This window comes from Copadichromis virginalis, linkage group LG2 (assembly GCF_057382275.1).
Source record: "Copadichromis virginalis isolate Kocher_CV1m ecotype Utaka linkage group LG2, C_Virginalis_male_GT1.1, whole genome shotgun sequence".
In the NCBI taxonomy this organism is placed as follows: domain Eukaryota; kingdom Metazoa; phylum Chordata; class Actinopteri; order Cichliformes; family Cichlidae; genus Copadichromis; species Copadichromis virginalis.
This window is the reverse complement of record NC_140619.1, coordinates 35,944,559-35,962,263: the sequence shown is the minus strand read 5'-3', so window position 1 is coordinate 35,962,263 and position 17,705 is coordinate 35,944,559. Positions and strand designations below refer to the sequence as shown.

At 43.3% G+C, this 17,705-nt stretch overlaps 1 protein-coding gene across 7 annotated transcripts in view; it reads right to left on the bottom strand.

Annotated features, from left to right (window-relative positions):
• bcorl1 (BCL6 corepressor-like 1) overlaps window positions 1–17,705 on the bottom strand; it is a 34,574-nt gene that overhangs the window by 11,858 nt on the left and 5,011 nt on the right. For 2 of the 7 annotated variants that reach the window (XR_014915296.1, XM_085433004.1), the window contains exons 1-3: window positions 7,152–7,327; window positions 2,817–2,902; window positions 105–2,714 (exon numbers count right to left, since the gene is read on the bottom strand). Coding sequence is in view for 6 of the 7 variants with exons in the window: in XM_085433004.1 (XP_085289130.1) it covers window positions 105–2,714; window positions 2,817–2,822 (2,616 nt within the window). In the remaining variant the exon portion in view is untranslated. Of the gene's footprint in view, window positions 1–104; window positions 2,715–2,816; window positions 2,903–7,151; window positions 7,330–9,296; window positions 9,493–10,801; window positions 10,966–13,513; window positions 13,636–17,705 lie in introns of those variants that run through there. The other 5 variants (XM_085433037.1, XM_085433021.1, XM_085433030.1 and 2 more) reach the window with 5 other exon arrangements.

The window sequence follows — 17,705 nt, the reverse complement described above, 5'->3', positions numbered from 1 at the left end:
AGCCTTTTCGCTCTTTAAACTCTTAAAAGACGATTGCTACCTTAAATATTTCTTCAAATTTAACCAAAGAGAAATAATGAGAGTAATAGGAATTAATAATTTACCTTCTTTTTAGGGGACACTTTGGTTGGAGTATTTTCTGTCTCTTGCTTTTTCCTTCTTGCAGCCTTCTGTAATGCATCTGTTGGAGATTTCTCTTTTGCTGGCTTCTTAGGACTGTTCTTCTTTTGTTTGACGGCAGCAGCTTTTGCTTTGGTTGGCGACTCCTCTTTGGTTCCGTTTGTTTTCTTCTCAAACTTGTCGCCTCCCCCTGCACACTGGCCTGTAAGAATAGATGCAGCCATGCCCTCCAATTTGTCACCAGGAGGACTGTCTGACGGCCCACTTTCTTTCCTCAATATCTCCCCCTCTAACACCTGGGCTAGTTTACTCTCCATCCTGTTCCCATTTGTTGATGCACTGCTCCCGTAGAGATGAGACTGGCCTGCGGGCTTTGAGGAGCCTTGCTTCACCTGAAGTCCCATGTGCTCTCCCTGACTGGTGTGCATGTCAGTGTTATTCTCCAAAAGCTCAGCGGCATTTGCCTTGTCATGTCTTTTCATAGCTTGAGTGAAATCCCCTTGAGATGGTGCACTAGGCCACTTTTCCACAGACCAGCATGGTGGGTATTCAAAAGTAGAGGTATGCTTAGATTGTATGTCTTGATTTCCCGTGAGTGTATTCAGACCATCAGCTTTTCGTGATGCAACAGGCGATGCTTGGGAATTACCTTCATCCGTCAGTGTCGTTGTATCAAGAGCTTGCTGCTTTACAATGGACGCAAGGTTAGACAGAGGAGACTTCATTCTCTCCCACTTATCATCCTCAGGTTTGGACGGGCTGTGATGGGCACTTGGAAACTTACAACTGTCTGTAACTGCGGTGCCCTTAGTCTTTGGAGATCCTTGTGTGATTTTTCGATGATTAGAAGAAGCTTGATGTGATGATGTGAGATGAGATGCCTGCTGCCAAGCTGGACTGACAAGGGGAGCAGAGTATGGTACCGCTGTTTTGCCAGGCCCACATTTCTGAGGAATTTGAGCATTGGTTGAGCTTAACAACGCAGTGGTTAGGGCTCCTTTTGAGGGACAGTTCTTAGTTATGGTTGTGCTGGTGTTTTTAACATGCTTGACACTGTGAGTGTGTTGGTTACCCTTCATCAGACAGGATGGCTTCTTTCCTCCTGTGGCCAGATGTTCTCCCTGGTCAATTATAGATATAAACTCCTGCTTTGCAAAACTCTGAAATTCATCCACAAACGTCCCTTTTCCATCTTTGCCCCTTAGAGTAGAAGCCAATATTGGACTAGCAACTCCCACATATGTACCAGGGATGTTTTTTATTGAATCTTGTGAAGATCCCTTACCCCAGGCTGGTTTGACCTCTGGGATCTGGTGATTCTGAGACCTATTTAATTGCTTTTGATGAGATCCATTTCGGTGGGTGTTTGGTAAGATGGGGTATTGCAGAGCGGAGCCGTAATTTGCAGAATGAGTCTTCTTTGAATTCAGAAATTCTCTCTGATTTGACTCATTATTGTGGGATTCCATCATAGTAACAGGAGGGTCATTTAAGCATTTAGGGCGTTTTGATTTGGCGGACAAATCAAGAGGTACATCTCTTGATTCAACTGAGCAGACTGTGTGGTTGTCTGTTGCAGGAGGTGTGGTTTTTAGAGAGCCCATGGTTGTCTTATCTATGCTGTTGCTTTTCTCTACATGGTTCAGCATTCTGCTCTGTGAGGCGATGTTGGCCAGAGCAGAGCCACAGCAAATGGCAGCAGTCGGAGACAAGGTGTAGTGAGTGGGTGCAGCTGAAGTTAATGATGGATGTTGCAATGGTAGGGCAATAGCTGGTGAGGCTACCACAGAAGCTAAAGATTTATGTTCTCCAACAGATTTAGCATTCTTACTTGATGCGTGGTTAGATCTGAGTTTTGAGGTCGACGTGCCCGTCTTTTTCTCTGCAGCCGGAGTCCGGGCCACAGACAACGGGTAGGGATAGGTCCGCATGAGAGGTGGCCCAGCAACACCTGAGCTTTGAGGCTGGCTTTCTTTCTGAAACTGAGTGGCTGGGGCTTCTCTCAATGCTGCAATCTGACCTAATGCTGGTGGAAGATTCATTTTACAAAGTGGAGAGGAAAAATTTGCTGTGGGAAGGAAGGCAACAGGCTGGGCTGGTTTAAACATGGCAGAGCACTGAAACCCAGGTGGGACACTTTGCACAGATTGTGTTTGTGAATGGGATTTCTTATTGGATGTCACATTGCTGTGACAGGGGCTGAGTGAATCCTCCTGGCTAACTTTTACACCACTCGACCACTGAGGAGTGGGGAAGACCCCAGAACCATCAGCTTTGAGCTTAGAGGTTTCTGCTCTTTTGTCTGTTCTCTTTTCTGAGCTGGTGAGGACCAAGCCGGACATTGGTGCATTGTTGGGCAGTTGCGGTGGAGAAAGTTCGGGGCTGTGGTTGTAGTTGTCCGGGCAGGCTTTTACAGTCTTACAGTCTTTTGTTGGAGTTGTCTTATTTTGCTGACTGAGAGCAACATCTCCTCTGAACTCAGGGGGGAGCGTCTGGGGGGGATTTCCCACCATGCTAGCAGACGCTTTATTTGGAGCACTGATCTCTCTGCTCACCGTGCCTCCATCCCCTACATTCATTAGTGTGGGATCCACCTGAGTAATAAGAAAAGTTCATGAGGCTGGTGTTAATTAGATAAGAGGACAGGATGCGCTATTCAAGCAATACAACTTCAGCAGAAAAAAAAAGCCAATTACCTGCATAGGTGTTTCTTTAGCACAACATGCCTTAGGGGGTATCTGCGTCAGTCAGGTGAGAGTTCTCCTTCAAATACAGTGATATGCTGCAAAACACACAAGAGAAAAAACATAAAACCACTTGCTGTGATTACTTTAGCACCGTTCTCCTTTCAGCTACAGAAAATATCTGTTCGACTAAACCTTCGAGAAGAAGAAATAAGTAACTAACTTTGGGCAACTGAAAACTTCCTTTCTTTAAGATATGCTTGGAGTTCAGCTGTGTTACAATTTCCTAAGAACAAGGAGACAATCTAGAGCAGCAGAGAGAAGTGTGGTAAACTGATGGCACGTATTCGTTGTGTTATTCCCTTTGATTTTATTTTGTTGCACATAGGGGATGTGGAAAGCTGCCAGTGCTCATCCATTTGAAATGTGAACTCTCTTCACTAAAAGAACATTGTACATTCACTGCGTAAATGAACCCTTGGCAGAGACACGTAAGAAACTACCACAAATGATGTCTTGATGCATTCTCGATCATCCAGGAAAGTAAATCTCCAAAAGTTGATTCTGTTCATCTGGACGTAGCGTTTTGTGGGAGAAACGTTTCGTCACTCATCCAAGTGACGTCAAAATCAAATTCTCACGACCATTGATCAACAACCACTGACCAAAACCCACTGATCAAAGACCACTGATCAAAGACCATAAGTACCATTCACAGAGAGTTGGGGAATGGCTGGGCCAGGACTCTGCAGTCTATTTACACCTACAGGCCAGTGGACACTCTTTCAATGATGAGGATGTTCACATCCTGGACAGGGAGGAACGCTGGTTTGAGTGCGGAATCAAGGAGGCCATTTACGTGAAAAGGGAAAGACCATCTCTGAATCGAGGAGGGGGCCTGAGGGTACATCTTTCGCCATCTTACAATGCTGTGATTGCAGCCATTCCCCAACTCTCGGTGAATGGTACTCATGGCCATTGATCAGTGGTCTTTGATCAGTGGTTGTTGATCAATGGTCATGAGAATTTGCATAATTATGATTAAGGAACTGACCTCTCAGCCCATTGTTCCTTCAGTGGGCTGGTTTCAGTCATTATGCAAATGTACTGTTTATAAGGCTGGGGAAACCTGCAGTCAGCTGAGACTGAAGAAGTCACTTGGATGAGTGACGAAACGTTTCTCCCACTGAAAACGCTGCGTCCAGATGAACAGAATCAACTTTTGGAGGAGTACCACAAATGATCACCTCTTTCATGTTCCATTTCATTTCTGCAAGTTAACCTTAAATATGATGTACTCCTGAAACTTTTTATGTTGGAAATTAAAGGAGATGGTTTTAATCCTTCTGACAACCTCCCTGCCACAGAGTCCATATCATACAAAATATCACATCATACAAAAAAGAAAATTATGAGAAACCATCAAAGTTTTTTTGAGCCAAAAAGTTGAATCGTGTTCAAATAATTATTACTGTCTTCAGTAATAAAAATGGGCATAACAATTTCTACGTCTACATGTTCACTGGAGGTTCTCGCTCAAGCTTGTGACTTTACAAAATCGTCCTGGTTGAACACAGAGGAGGTTTCCCCTTCAGCAGGTGTATACAATAGGAACAATAATACCGAGCCACATCTCTCAGGTGTTTTCAGTCTCATTGCCACAAAACCAAGCACCTAGCCATGCAAACTGCCTTTACAAACATTTGTCAAAAAATAGGTTGTTCTAAAGAGTTCAATTAATTTGAGAGTGGTACTGTAATAGGATGCCATCACTGCAACGAATGTGAAATTTCTTCCCTCCTAGACAATTCACAATCAACTGTAAGTGGTATTATTGCAAAGTGCAACTCGGCCACCATGTACAACTACACTATGCAATATGTCATCAACACTCTACTCACTCAGTAACTGCAGAGCTCAAAACCTCCTTATTTGACATTAACATCAGCACAAAAACTGTGCCAGAAGCTTCATTAATAAGCAAAAATATCTATTACACTTGAGAACATCAAGGGACAATTAGCAAAAAAAGCGAAAATTATGTAGGATAACATGTGCTAACTTTAATGCAGCCTGGGCATACACGCGCATTAGGGGAAAATGTGCAAAAAATAAATATCAATGCTAGATTAGACCTGGAATCAGCAGAATCTCAATATTACAAGATTGGGATTAAAAAAAAACATGAATGGGATACCCCTGGTTTTTACTGCAGGAGCCCAGTGAGAAATGCTTTTAACAGTCACTTCAAATAGAGGCTCTACCTAAGGCGACCCAGGGCCTGTCCCCAGCAGGCTCATTCAGTAATCCATGAGGCAATCAGCTGTTACTGCTCAAATGATCTTTTGTTAGAGCCGACATCAGTGTGTGTGTTTTGTGTTGATTAAGTCATGCACACCCGCGAGTGACAAGAAACGAGCAAAGGTTTTTGCATGTGCGCATACAGTTAATGATTATGCATAACTGGACCAGTTACTGGCATGCAGCCTTAAATGCTCAACAGCCAGATTTAATGACCAGACAATCCCACTCACTGCTTTTCTATTGAAAACTCGCACAAGACAAGTTAAAAAGCACTGATGGCCATACACACGATTAGGAATTATAATTAAAGCGTGAATCAACTTCATATCATATAAGTACACAGCTTACACTGGGGACACACGCTGGAACTGACCCTAGTATTTACTGTAGATAGAGGTGAGCGCAGACGAGCGCATCTGCAAGCAAATGAGACGACTACAAAAGGGACTGTGCAACAAGAAAATCTGTGCCAAAGCTTTGGGGGGAAATGGAAATGCTTCACCCTTGAATCAGTGAAACATAACGAAGATGATGCACATAATGACTGACAAGCCAATCTCTGCTGGAATCTGCGAGCACGACTGAAAAAAGGGAAATCCAGCGATGCAGATGCCGCTGTGTGCAGCGACGGTCTGCATACATTACCGTACAACAGTTGCTTACAGCTACTTTGTCTTTGTGCTGCGATCGCGGTCGACTCCGCCACTAAACATTTGAATTCATCCGCTCTGATGTAGGCCAGTAAATATATGCAGCAGTCCGCGCATACGCACACAGACAGCCTCACACACACACCGTGGACAACACAAAGTCGAGCCTGGGAGAAAAGAGAGAAAGAAAGAAAAAGCCTTTGAGGAAAAACAGCCGCGAAGAAGCCAAATTGTTCCGATGTAGCCTACTTCCACCCGGTCAGCTCGCTGCCCAGCCCACGTACACGGCACAAAAGACACACGTTCCCAATGTCACATCTGAAAAGTGCACAATAACAACACATGCCCACTGAAGCGTTAGGGAACCCCGAAAACAACACGTTTACCTCTGCTATAATTATCAGCAAGAAAAAACTCTGGAGAGCTCCGGGTCGCTCCCTCCTCTCTCTCTCGCTGGAGATGGCGAGCAGTCACCATAATGAGAGAATGGCAACTGGCTCTCAGGTGATCGGTCCATCCGCACAAAAACACGGGCGCAAACTGAGCAGACAGGCTGTCTGCGTCTCTGAACCTCGTCTAAATAACCCGGAGAGGATGGGATGGAAAGGTCCAGAGATGAAAGACAGATGTTTGAGGAAAATATAGCAAAGTGACACGAGAGATTCCGCTCCTGTCTAGTGGCTGCCTGGGCTACGACGTAGGAGCACACAATGTGTCACATCTCCCCCTGATAAGGTAAGTGAACATCAATGCGAAGACGCGGGGAGAACAACGGGAGAGCCAAACAAACTAAACTCCTGGCCCGTTTCATCAGCCTACAAAGTAACCCTGCCGGTAGACGTTTTTACAAACAAATAATCCGTTTCTGCCGCTGATAGCACAGAAAACTGGAGGCGCAGACTTACTGGCAGATAAGTGTGTGTGGGGGGGAAGAAAAGTAACCAGCAGGAGAACGACCATAGGGGTGGGTGGCACAACTTATTGTGCGGCTGGAGTGGCCATGAAAAGGGGGCAAACAATATAGTTAACTCCGCTGACCACCACTACCACCACCACCTCCAGCAACGTTAGGTTTCCAGCTTCCCTGCGCAGCGGATTCTCCGCGAAGCCCTCGCAGCTCTCCCGGCGGTTTGCATGTTGAGGCAAGCTACTGTTATTTATCCCCGACCTAATGCGAAGTGCTCCCGTCCCTCTTATCGGCCCTTTAGCGGACCGACTGAGCCACTTCGGCGTGGAAAGGCATTCATCAGAGCCCCCGACCCACCGAGCCTGTCCTCTGCTCTCCTCTCCGGCCCCTTTCGGGCTTTCTCTTTCTACGCAAAATACTGAATAGTCCCCAAGACAATCAGCTGTAGGGATAAAAAGATTTCTAATGACACAAACAGTTACGAACCTGCTCGTCCAGATGGCATGTGAACCACCGTGCAGGCACGACTGTGATACGGCCGTGTCCAGCCTTTCGCCTCTACAGTCCGCGGCTGCTCACTGATCTCGACGGTTTTCGGTCCTAAAAGTCCGAGGGGCTGGGGGAGGGAGGAGGGGAGGGTAGGAGAGGGGGGGTCGCCAAGACGGTCCGTTCCGTATCTCCAGTCTCCAGTCTGGTGTGAGAGAGAGCGAGAGAGGGGGTGGGGGGGAGCAGAAGGGTGCACGGTGACAGCATGGGAGATGTAGTGCTCGGCTATCCACGCCCAGGATTAAACGCTGGAGAGGCAGGGAGCGGTGAGGACTGCAGGTACCGGCATGCAACGCGAGCTCCAGCCGCTCAAGGGGAATGGGGGGGATCGCGACCAAAAGAGTGTAACGGTGCGCTAAACTGAAAAGGCTTATCGGGGTAACGAAGTAATAAACCTCGTTTAAAAAACAAAAACATTTTATTCAAACCCACAACAACAACAAATTTAGCCCCGAGTATCGCTGGATGTCCGTGCGCGTCTGGGTGTCAGCGGGTCAATTAACAGTCAGCTGTGGGTGATGGTTTCTAAACGGCCACAATATGAATTAAAAAAAAGAGTGGGAGAGGTTTGGGTCCGTTGCAGGGGAATTAACGCGAGGAAGAAAGACTCCGGGGTGTTGGAGGCTCTCCAGTTACATGCTGTAGGCTGCAGACTGGCGGACTATAGCTGGGAGAAGATGTGGAGGGGAAAGCTTTACTTTTTTCCTTTTTTATTTTACTGGATTCTTTTGAAATAGATACGCATGAAACCTATGATCCTCACATACATTTTTTCGTTATTTGTGACGATACCATGCATCCAACCTTACCAGTGAATGAGATTAAGCTTCCAGCACTGACCTCTGTCAGCTCAGCTCAAACCCAACTTTTTCTTGCAAGCTCTTTTGGAAATTTTACACCTGTGTTTTCATCGTGTTTAATCGAACTGATTTTAAACTATCTGCATAACTATTTTCACATTGCTTTACAAACCAAAAGTGATGTTATTAAAGTGCTGAGTTAGGATTATTCACATCAACAATTTGCTCGCAGATGCTTGCTCTCTTTCATAGAAAACACCAAGAACACAACTCATCATTCTTCTTTGCAAATTTACTTCCTTTTTGCCATGCACAGTCACCACATGTATTATGCTGAAAACATCCCAACTGAAGCATGTGATTTTTATTATTATTAATATTTTATGTGACACTTGGAATGAGCCAGTCCAGGCCTCATGCTGTGAAGCAATTCTATAAACACGGCCGCTAATAAACATTTATAATGAATATATGAACAAACAGAGTGCCATTCCCTCAGCGGTGCCTCTTCAGTTCCCTGTCATTCACCTCTTGCAGTGCTGTGTGTCAAAATCACATTTCCTGTTACTATCAGGTCAGCTCAGGTTTTAACTGGATAGAGAGAAGTGGTTTTAAGACAAGTTCAAGGCATAACTACAATATGGATGAGGCTTGGGTTTTGAATGTTAATGTTAGCCCTCAGATTTCTTCTCTGTATAAAAATCCAGACAGCTGACCCAATGCACAAGGACAAGAGCCTACAACCTACTGACAACAATCCAAACATGCTTAATATAGAAGCCACACTGTGTTTAACACAACCGAAGAGGGTCAGGATACAAAACAAGACACGTTATTGCAAAGGTAATATCATCTACAACCTTCTCTAGAAGGTTGTGTGCCTCATTTGTAATAGAACAAAATCCCCATTCGTTTACAACCATTTGTAGCCTGTTGTGAATTGGAACAAGTTCACACTGAAACATGAGCAGCCTCCTCCTTCTCTGACTGCAGGGAGCTGGATATCTGTCGACCACCAGCTCATGTGTGCAGTTATGAAGTGAATGACAACACATCTGCAGCTTCCATTCAAACAAAGGCAAACAAACAAACAAACAAACAAAAAAAACCTTAAAGTTTCAACCCAGCCTGTGGAGCAGGAGGTTTACACTTGGTCCTGCCCGATTCTCTCCCCTCAAAAGATAAACAACCACAGGATATTTAGCCCTCTCACTCCATAATCACATTTTGGCTCAGTAGTTAAGCGGTACAGGTTACCCTGCTGTAATTAGGCCACTTGTCTTACCTGAATCCTGAAAGCAGCGCAGGCCTGCTGTTTACAAGGGTATCCGCTCCTTTAGGCCAACAAATTTCCTACTTTTCTCAATACTTGCGATGGTGAGGAAATAACCGTGCACGCATACACACGGGGGGACCCTGACATCGTCGCGCCACTGAAAAAGAGTTTGTTTACTACCATGCACGATCTGTGTCGGATCCTGACCAGCACGGCGGTGCAGGACAAACGATCGCGTCCATCCGCCGAGAGCACCGCGAGCAGAAACTACTTCGCTGCTGCTCTCCTATCGCGGAGTGGATCGGTGTGTGAGAGCCTCTAACATGCCCTTCGCCATTCGCTCAGTAATGGCTGCGTGCAGGCAGCCAAATCGTTGACAGATGGCCAAACGTGAAATTGGGAAACAAAAAAAAACGCCGATCAGTAAAAAAGAAAGAAGGAAAAACGGAGGAAGAACGCCGAAGAGGACCGAGCATAAAGCACGAGTATCACAAAGTCGCCTGCTGACACATCGCATTGTGTCTGAGTCGGGGTAACCCGGAGACCTCAACGACCGCGCAAGAGCTATCCCGGTAGTGGCCGGCCGCTCGGCGCTTCACCAATTATAGACGAGTTTGGTTCACGGGCTGCACATCGGACAGCTGAGGGCTTCAAAAAAAAAAAAAAAACTTGTTATACGTGCATTTGTAAATCAGTCGAGCAGGGATGTAGCAGTCCGCACATGCACTATGACAACTGCGATATAGATGAAGGCACGTTGTTTATATCGAAGGCCCGATCTCTTTTTATGAAAGAATACACCGTCTTCAAAGTGGGCATTCACAGTCATCTATCTGTGAGTCATATTGGAGATTATCGACCCTACCTATTTAGGCCGCCATGCTCTCCAGCAGCGACGAGGATGTCCCGTCTGAGTTGGTGGTTCACCTGGTCAGTGTTGAATGTCGAGGCTGGGAGGATGGAAGAATAACGCGCTTGAGTGAAAATCAAGCGCATTATTCTTCCATCTTGGTCTAAGTAATGAATTATTCCACAGCGAACGAAAGGAGGAAGGCAGCCGATCACAGAAACAGTCAGGGTGATGTTCTTATTTTCCAGGTTAATGGATGGCCCGATGCGCCGTCCACATCGCCTTTTAAATCTGCCTGAAATTAAAACATATCTCTTTGCCTTCAGTTACCGTGTCCGCGTTTGGGTAACCGACTGCATCCACTGCCGGCACGCTTGGACTGCACACTCAGATGTCATCTCGACACACAAGTTGGCTTGTCCATAGGCTACATGTGACACGATCCTACATAATGCCGTGGGATAACAGCGAAACATCTCCGCAACTACAGGCTCCGGTAGCGGCTCCCGCAAGACAGCGACAACTAGAAAATGCAGATATCCAGGTCAAAGTTTGGCAGAGTTTTGCTCGCCCTCAATAGCATTGTGCAATGCCCCCTTTAATGCCCCCTGCTCGCCCGTAACGCCTTTGTTATTAGTAATCGCATGGTATTGCACCGTCTTACCTTGCGCTCCGAGCCGTCTACAGCCACAAAGCCTTCACACACAGCGCAACAAGCTATTGTTGTCTCCACGGTGGCTTCGCTGCGGGTCCGGGGATGTGATTTTGAAGTAGAATGAATACAGTATGTAATTTTGGCTTGTCCTCGCGATCTTCCCTTATTGCCAGTTTTCGGTCTGCAGCAGCTGGAGATGAAAATCGCGCACCCTGGGTCCTAGCGCCGGGTAAAGCCCTACAGGTGAATAACAAACACGCTGGGTGCTCGGTGGGCTTGAATCTTTAAATGAACGATCCTCGGCGAGTCAGACATACAGTCCTTATAAAGCAGCTTCTCACAGCAGATTTAGATGTTCTGCTTAGAGGTCACTTAAAAAAAGAAAAGAAAAAGGTGTGATCTAAATTTTGATTAAGCGTGTCTTCAAGTCCAATTAAGCTGCCCACGCATTACTTTAACATTCTAATGATGGTTTAGCGTCAGACCCGTGCAGCCCAATTAATCACGGCACGCTGCAGTCTCCTACGAGGCCATCCAGCTCACTGCAGATGTGCAAAAAGAAGTAAAAAGCCAAAAATCAAAGTGACCAGTTTTCACTGTAAAGGTTCATTCATTGTTTGTTAAAACGTAGCCACTTACATGAAGTGTAAATACATTTTCTTTGCCACTGCTGCACAGTTTACCCAATAAGTTTTTACATGTTTAGCAGTGGAGACAAAATGGTTAGAAACTACCTTTACTGGTGGGCTTTATATTTGCTGATATTAGCTCACAGCAGATATACCGCAACTGCAATTTCAGATGCTAAATACTGAATACTGTTTATGTCGTGTCACTGTTTCATGGTCTGTCCATCATTTAAAACATCCTATATTGCTCGGGCTGTAGCTTTACCATTCTGTGTGGTGCTGTAAAATAAAGGTATTGAGTAATACCTTTTCTAGAGCGGGTGTTAATATGAATCTGCTAAGGCAGGAAGCTTTGGACACGAGTTAGACAGCCTATATATATTTCCTGTGTGAATGAAATATCGTAGTTCAGATGCAGTCTCTAAACAACAGCACTTGAGGGCAGTGAGTGTTATGATGAATCTGCAAACTGATACAGCATAATACTAAAAAGGTTAAGGGCATACCATATTATTCTAACTGTAACTGTTTAACTCCACGCTGGGTGGCATTTGTTGCATGCCACACCTCCCTCTCTCTGCCAGTTCACTGTCTCTGGATTGTGAACAGATGAAGTAACAAAACCAAAAAAAAAAAGAACCAAAATATGCACAAGCAAGATGGAGGGCCTGTGTCCTAAATGTCACCCACACAGGCTAATAAAGAGTCTGACATCATCTGTAGATATGACGGCCAAAGGTTTTGCTTTACAAACCAAACCTGTGGATAAATATATTGTTGAGTTACTAATGAATCACTTTAAAAGTCTTGAAAGAAGCTCACAGAGGCTAATTAAAAACAGAAATAGCTTGTTCTCTTGGCAACATGACAGACAAGACAGAATAAATATTACAACAGCACAAATATAGATGTTAGAAAAATAAAGTTTAAAAAGCAAGTGAGTGAGATTCACATAACACAATGTCTATTTTATTTCAGTTAACAAATTCATTTTAGTTAAATTCAAGCATTTTGCTGCATTGCTATGCCTGGACCTCCCAAAGGGCCAGAAAGGTCGGGACACCCAGGCAACTTATTAGAGGCTGTAAAAGTAGCTTAAGTCAGTGAACAAATCATCACTGCTGTTAAAGTACCACATTTTCCAGGATACAAACCTTCAACGGATCAAAACTTAACCAGTAGGTAAAGCGCTAAAAGCAAACACAAGCGAAAATGGATGGATTGAATGTGTGTTAGTGGAAGTTTATGATATAGGGCCCGTGGTCTATTTGCCAAATGAGGCTTGTCTGCAGATTTAGGGAGGAGACATACTTCTTTTTCTTGAAGAGAGGAACTGGGGAGCAGTACCTGAGATCTTTCATAAAGGATCTGACCGAGCAAAACTGTCAGAGATGCTATAAAAGCCTCATCAGACAACTGCTACACACACTGCACAGTAGGACAGCTGTCTGTGCCAGTAATGGCCACTGCTTCCACTGAATTCATGTTCACACAATTATCTATTTAGGGGACTGACTGCAGGCTAACCTGAGCTGGTTATTTTTTAGACACCATCATATCGGTTAAATTGTAAGCCCAAATACAAAATGACATACATGCTTACTGCACATGAAAGCTTTAGGATTTCACAGTTTAGATTTTATCTGCCCAGATTTTGAGATATCTGACTGATAATGGACAGTCTGGATGATCTAAAGACCTTGCTGTGAGCAGTTGTCACTGAAAATACACAACTTCACACTGATGGACAGAGTCTATGGAAACTGCTGACAGTGACATCTAAGAATTATCCAGAGTAAGTGGGACACTGCAGCTGATTTTTTAAAAACACATTTTATATTAATATGCATCATTTTGGGATGGGGGACCTAAAACTTAACAAGAAACACTAGCACAACATCCGCAACCCACAACACTAGGGCTAAATGAAATGTTCTTGAGCAATTCTGACAACCAGCCAGATGTTCATGTGGCATGTGATCAATTTAAGGTGTTTCATGAGGAGAAAAGACAAATAGACAGACAAGAACATAAAAGGAAGATGATTCAGAATGAGAAAACCGTAGATGTCGCTTATAGATATGGCACAAACCTTCGACTGAGACATAGACGGCTCTGCAGGTCACACTCTCCAGGGCTCCGGGTCTACAGTCACTGGAATCATGCGTAAGTCCGAGAAGATGACCATCAAAATGGCCACAGGCATCTAACAGCAAATGACATTGCTTGTAAAACTGGGAACACGCTGCAGAGATTAAAGTCCAACTGAAACAGCAATTTAGTTCCAGTGACTGATTTTCAAGATGGTACAACATCTGCATTGGTCTGCACCAAATCAGGCCGTCTACTCTTGATGGCGGGTACACATTATTGTGTAGAAGAAGATTAGGAGTAAATTCTTTCACCCACTTGAAGCTTACATTTTTCTAATCAGTTATGATTGACTCAAAGCATCACAAACCTTTTATACAAGACAGCTGTCACTCTGTTAACAGACCGGTCTGCAGCGTAGCACTACACGCTTCGCTATAAATCACACAAGTGCACTGCATCAAATAATTATCAGTTTCAGTTTCACCTCTATGTGTCCACATTCTCTCTGTTTATCACAAGTGCATTTGTGATTTCAGTTTTTTATGGCCGGCCTCTTTCTGCTGTTAGAACACATCATCATAAAGGAAGAGCTTCATCCACACATCCATGCATTCTCCTAACTATTTATCCAATTCAGGGTCACTGGGAAGCTGTAGCCTATACCAGCTGTCACTGGGAGAGAGGTGAGGTATACCAAGGTCACATCACCAGTCTATCATAGGGCTAACATAGAGACAGATAATCATTCATGCTCACATTCCGACCTACAATAATCACCAAGTATGTGGACTTTGTGAGGAAGCCGGAGTCCATAACAGAACCCACACAGACAGAAGATACTCTCCCCAGAAAGGAAGGCTCTATATAGCTGCCAGATTCAAGCCTAGGACCTTGTTGCTATAAGGGGGGGGAGAATAGTTTCATTGCCATGCTGTCTTCAATACAAATATATCCAAAATGCATTGTTTTCAGTCCTGTGTTAAAGGCATGCTTTGGAATATTTGACCACAAGTGACACTACGGAGCAATATTCCACAACAAGACGCCCTGTGGAGATTTCTTGTAAACAAACAAAATATATATTTTTTTACATTTAACATTAACACTAAGCCAATTTTAAAGCATTTCAAATCGAGCACTGTTTTGATCCATATCTGCTCACTGGCAAACATATTCCAATCTTTTGTTTATTTCAGGACTCAGATTGCTCTCTCGCTTTGTACTAAGGCCCCTGGTTTGAACCTTATGGTCGGCTGCGGCCTTTGTGTGTGAAGTTTGCATGCTTTTCCTGTGGCAATGTGGGTTTCCCCTGGGTATTCTGGTTTCCACTCACTGTGAAAGTGTTTTTACCTGTCTCTGATCTAGCCCAAAGTCAGATAGGATAAGGTCCAGCCAGTCATCCTTGTCCTAAGTGCTTGAGAAAAAAGCTACTGGCCTTCTTTTTATAACGTTCATGAAGACATTCTGATCTGAAAGGCTTCTTTAGTTCTAAAAGGTGATATGATTCCCAGGTATTTAACCTTAACTGAAGTTGTCACCTTGGAGGTGATACTGACCCACCCAGTCATCCAGTGAGTCTTTAGGGTGACATGAGCCAAGGTGTGAATTCTCTGTGAGACAGTGCCACAACCTGCCATTGTGTGAGTCATTAAGGTCACATGGGTCAAGGTGTGAATGGGAGTTGAATTGCCTCGGAAGGGATCGTAAGACTGCATTATAAAAGGGCTGATAGTTTGTGGCATCGGTCAGTTTCAGACGTATGCAGATAGCCCCCTTTACCTCTCACTCCCGCCGTTTGTCTTCTCTGCCCAGAATTTGAACATTTGTATCCTGAAAGGAGCGTCCCTAACAGGTTTCCTTGGCAGAGAGTACTGATGATTTAAACCTTCTCTTACTGTGATCACATTACTTGTAAATATAAATCTAAAATTACAACACAGACCTTACTTTTAACTTCTGTGTATCTTAATTTATTTATTTTTAGAAAATTTTGCTGGTGCAACTCTCGGCAATAATCCATTTTTTTTTTTTAAGTTGCAGTTTATTACAAGTCCAAGAAATGGCATTTGGAACTGCCTAGCATCAATAGTGGACATGTAAGTACATGCAGATATGTCCTCATTTGACAAAAAACTTGGTCCCAAACCTTGATCCTGTTTCATTCCACGCACTATTAAGGTGATTGACAGCTGGTGAAGTTAAAATTCAAGCCAAAAAAGAAGCAATTTTAAATAATCTTTACAAATGTGCTACAAAGAAAACAATGCTTTCAGTATCTCTGTTTGACACCAGAAACACAAAATGTCCTTTAAAATGAACATAGCTCTAAGATAATTCAATCTGATCTATAAATGGAAATTAATATAAGACTTAATTTCAAAATTGTACATAGGTGAGATAAGCCAATTCCTATATACAGAGTACATAGGAAATGGCTTAGCTGACCCTTTTGCCCAGCATTTTAAACATCTGTAACTGCTTAAGTAGAGGACATATCCACATAAAATTTTCAGGGATGACTAACACATTTGACGTCTGTTAAAAACTGAAACCAAATCTGTTTGACGACAATTTCGTCCTATGAATAACTATGAGCATCGATTCCACTAGATACATTATAGCTTCAATAACAAAACTGCATCAATTGAATGTTCATGGTCCAGAGTAACAGAGCCCAGCAATGGTGCCCTGGATGTTCTATCACTTGAGAAAACTTTGAAAAGTGCATCATATAATGTGGGATAAATAGCTATAACAACTCACAGCATTTTTTAACAGTCATGAATTTGGAGCCTCTGGTGTACTTCTAGGGTCTTTGACTCAGAAAGTATGCATATTGTGAAGGTAAAAATTTGGATTAATTCAGTAAATTAAATCATTCCGAAGCACGGTACTGTGAAAGAATGTTTGTGGGGTCTAAACACTGAGTAAAGCTGTTTTAATGCATCCATTTAACTCGCTGATGAATTTTAGCATCGCTATTGCCCCAGTTAGAGTCAACACACTTTCTGGATTCCTCCATCAGCTGATGAGGAGGTCATCCAAATGAGTGAAGATGTAGTGAATGGCTACGGATAGTTAATGGATCCTCACCACCTTCTGCAGCACTTGTTGGACACGCAGCTGAACACTTTCTCTGTTGCACTCTGCTGCCACAAGGACACGTACAAAAAGTCTTCACCAAATCATCAGATTTAAGGCACTTATTATATTATATTTACATTTATTGAGCTCTTAACTTATTGTTTTTTCTATTTAAAACTTTTCAAGCTATTTTCTTTTGTGATACTGTACACATGTTACTGAGCTAAGTTGCTTTTCATGTTTTAGCTGCTTTAACACAGTGATTTCTCATTTGGGGGATAAAGATTTTTTTTTTTAAATCTTACATACATACTTTAAAAAAAACCCTGCTCATTGTAAAGAGGTCAGGTAGGAAATTGTGTAGAAAATTAATATTTATAAGACTGAAATTGTTTGAAAATGACTATTTAAAAACTGTTAAATAGTCTAGGCTACAAGGTGTTTAGATGAATAACTCTATTTACTTTACAAGAGAGTTTAAACATAAAAAAACAATTTTTATTAAAAAGTTCTTTTATGAAAGGTAATTCTGCTATCTTATTTGAGTTTTGTGTCATACTTTAAGTTTCTATCAGACAAAGATAATACACTGGGATTCAGGGAACTGAGCAGAAAATGTAAGCAATTTAAGCTTTTCAGTGTTTTTAACAAAATAATTTAAAATATCTCCTTAGCAATTTAACTTTTAACTTCCAAGTTTACTTTGTGATACTGTATGGCCTGTCTAGCGTCATACACAGATACCATTTGGTCAAATGAAGTCTGTGGCACAGATCTAGCATGTCTTGCATTTTGATCCTGCCCACATATGAATCTATATGATTAATTCTGGCCTGCTGTGTTGGATCAGTGAGAATACAAGCTCTGGCTGGCTCTCAAGGTGTGCTATTGTACCCCACATGATAAACAGACGCAGCTGTCATCCCCACGTTGTTCAGCCAGCCTGACTCCCCTTCCCTCATTGGCACCGAAGAAAGCTGGAGTCAAAACAGCTAAAAATGGAAGAATGAGATGCTGAGGCGATTTCAAGAGGCCAGCGAAAGGAAAACCTCTGGAACAAATAACTTATAGTGTGCATGATTGAAGATCAAGTCATTGCAAAGAAC